Source organism: Anarrhichthys ocellatus, unplaced genomic scaffold (genome assembly GCF_004355925.1).
Source record: "Anarrhichthys ocellatus isolate YVR2014 unplaced genomic scaffold, GSC_Weel_1.0 scaffold3487, whole genome shotgun sequence".
In the NCBI taxonomy this organism is placed as follows: Eukaryota; Metazoa; Chordata; class Actinopteri; order Perciformes; family Anarhichadidae; genus Anarrhichthys; species Anarrhichthys ocellatus.
The window spans coordinates 2,696-5,612 of NW_022283461.1; the positions used below are offsets into that span (position 1 = coordinate 2,696).

General features: G+C 37.6%; 1 protein-coding gene across 1 annotated transcript; it reads left to right on the top strand.

Moving 5' to 3' along the window:
• Window positions 1-495: 495 nt before the first annotated feature.
• On the top strand, window positions 496-2,911 carry LOC116378968 (hyaluronan-binding protein 2-like). The gene is made up of 7 exons (XM_031840871.1): window positions 496-631; window positions 769-796; window positions 891-998; window positions 1,187-1,297; window positions 1,989-2,105; window positions 2,247-2,363; window positions 2,451-2,911. Exons 1-7 carry the CDS (start codon window positions 545-547, stop codon window positions 2,645-2,647), a joined length of 765 nt encoding a protein of 254 aa, XP_031696731.1. The 5' UTR covers window positions 496-544; the 3' UTR covers window positions 2,648-2,911.
• Window positions 2,912-2,917: the final 6 nt, after the last annotated feature.

Consider the following 2,917-nt stretch of genomic DNA (forward strand, 5'->3'; position numbering starts at 1 on the left):
TAATATTCTCTTTGAGAAGGAAAACTATTAACTAAAACACCAGTATGGGCCCTTTAATTATAGTAGCATTACTGTCACATTTTAATAGTCGTGCAGTATGATACAGCATAATAGGAATTTGTACAAATGTAGACCAGATTTTGAGATAAAATTTCAGCTGCTTGCTTTAGCGAAGCAATTCCCTTCTTACATATTGAAAAAACCACTCGGTAATGTTTACAAAAATCAAACCTAATAACCACAAACTATTTACAGAAGACATGAGGGAGAACTTTACACAGTGCATTTTTAAAGGTGCAGTCTAGCATCAGCATCTTGTCACTTTCTATTCTTATAATGTTCTTTACTGCTTTTACTTGTGATGACCTCAACAGAAAAAGGTCAATGGACAAAAGGTAGCATCAGAAAACATGCAACTCTTGTAAAATCAATGTAGCGTACTAATGATTAACAGGTAGGTGGAGTGTTTCCAGTCTCTGTTTGTGAGGGATTATTTAGGACTGTCGGTGCAAAAAGCGTACCATAGACGTTCACTGGTCCCATCATGGCCAGGGTCTACATCAACACTGTCTGCTTCAAAGCTTTACTCTTACAACTGTGTGCATTCAGTGTGCTCGGACAGGACTTGCATGTAAGTATGCATATAGCATAGGATGAAATGAGTTTGTCTGAGACATCATGGAATCTCCATTTTAATTCATATTTTGGAAGAGATGCAAAACTTAAAACTGAGTCAACTTGATAAAGAATGTTTATATTTTGTTACAGGTTATCCCAGAATCAAATGACACTGCTGGTAAAAACACTTTCAATTTTACTTTTCAGTAAAACTAAAACTTGACTCAGTCTTTCATGACTGGAATGCCTAAATGCCTCTTTTTTCCTCACAGTTGATGGGTTGATTGATGAATATTATTTCGATTACACCACCGACACCCCTGCAGAAGACTTTGATTTGTCTCTAGATGACTGGTTATATGAACTCATGGATGTCGCAGGTAAGTTACGTCTGGTTTGATTGCCTGTATATGCTGAACGCATGCAGTAGTTTAACTAAGTCCGATATCCCTTCTGCCTCACAATGTATTGATCGAGACATAATCAATTGCTCTTTGTGGTAACTGGTGAGACTTCATGTTTGCTCTTTACTGTATAAAGCATTTGATGTGTTTCTGTCTTCATTTAGATGAGTGTGATCCAAACCCATGTTTGAATGGCGGCAGCTGTGACCACGCTGCTGATGGGAGCTTCAAATGTTTGTGCCCTGAGCCGTACTCAGGAAAGAAGTGTCAGATAGGTATGACTGAGATCAAGTATATGAGAGCCTTAATTATAATATTCAATGTTTTGCACTTAAAGGCTAACCTAATACATTCTGAGAATAATCATTTCACAGATTTTACTTTTTTTCTTTTGTTTCAGCTTTAAGTTAAAGCTCCCTAGTAGAGGATTGAAAAAAATATGACTTTTATGCCCCCCCCCCCCCCCCCCGTAAAAAAGACAGCGTTAGCAATATACATTACACACATTAGCTTTAACGAAATGGATTTGAATGTAATTTTAAGCTTGATTTTATTTATTTTCAGGGACATAAAATGAAATGTACATTAATTCATCATTAAACATCATTGCAAATGTGCTAATCTTGTAGGCTAATTCTGAACTGTTGGTCTGATGTTAATCAGCATTAAAACAATACAACACACAGCATCTACAATTAGAACAATAGAAAGCAAAACATAAAGCAGCTGAATAGGACAAAAAGCTTAGAGGAGTAAGGCAAGCATCATATGAAGTAGGAAATGCACAATGCAGACAATTAATACAAAACACTGTTAAGCTGAAAGTTAGCACACAACATAAAATCGCTTTACAGAAAACAAGTAAAACTAGAAGGCTGACAAACAGACAAAGCAATCATGCAGTGATGGCAGATCTGCATGTATTAAATGTAAACCAAATTAATGAATGCACCGTGTGTTTTTCAGTGACTAATGTTTGCAAGAACGTGAAATGTGGCCGTGGAAGCTGTGTTGTCACATCTACTGCTCCATTCAACGAGTGCAAGTGCAAGCATCCATACAAACCACCCAACTGCACTAAAGGTCTGTTTAGAATTTCATAATGGAATATAGAGCAGCATGTTATTGATTTAGTTTTGTCATTATATTACACTCACAAAGTCATATTGCATTGATGCCTTTGCACTGGACATCATAAGCTGGTTTTCTTGCCTGTGTTCACAGCTTCTCGCTGCAGGCCCAATCCCTGTCAGAATGGAGGCTCTTGCATGAAGGGTCCCAAACACTCCTCCTTCCAATGTTCTTGTCCTCGTGGATATACTGGAAAGTTCTGCGAAGTTGGTGAATACAATTCTCTCTCTGTCCTAACTAGAAAAAACACACATATGTATCACCTGGCTGAAACAAAATATGATTTTTTTGTCCTAGAACCAAACGACTGTTATCAAGAGGACGGAGAGTTTTACCGCGGCATGGTGAGTGTAACAGTTGAAGGGGAAGAGTGTCTGGACTGGAATTCCTATTTCATCCTGCAGAAAGGGGGGGGGAGATCCCATCAAAGGGTATTCAGGCTTCGATGGAATTGGACCACACAATTACTGCAGGTGAGGAGTTGTCTTGTGTAAATATTGCACATGTACTTAATGTTGACATTACCATGTTTGTCTGTCTGTAAATGTCAATACAGTCCATGAGAGGCACCTACTGTTTATGTACTCAAGACTTTGTGTTTAGTCTTTGTAACTCTAGGCACGCTTTCAAAGGGTCAGTAACTGGTTTATTAAGTTAATCAAAGTCTTTTTTACAGAGTAAGTAATAGGCTGTTAAAATTCATACTTAAGAAAAACTTTTGGGCTGCCAGGTTGTAACTTCTTTTTTTAATGTATAATTAAATG

Excerpts from the sequence above, each read along its gene's own strand:
- LOC116378968 (XM_031840871.1), top strand. The coding sequence starts at position 545 with ATGGCCAGGGTCTACATCAACACTGTCTGCTTCAAAGCTTTACTCTTA. Across the intron at positions 632-768 it reads TGCTCGGACAGGACTTGCAT|GTTATCCCAGAATCAAATGA; the intron begins GTAAGTATGCAT and ends ATTTTGTTACAG. Across the intron at positions 797-890 it reads AGAATCAAATGACACTGCTG|TTGATGGGTTGATTGATGAA; the intron begins GTAAAAACACTT and ends TTTTCCTCACAG.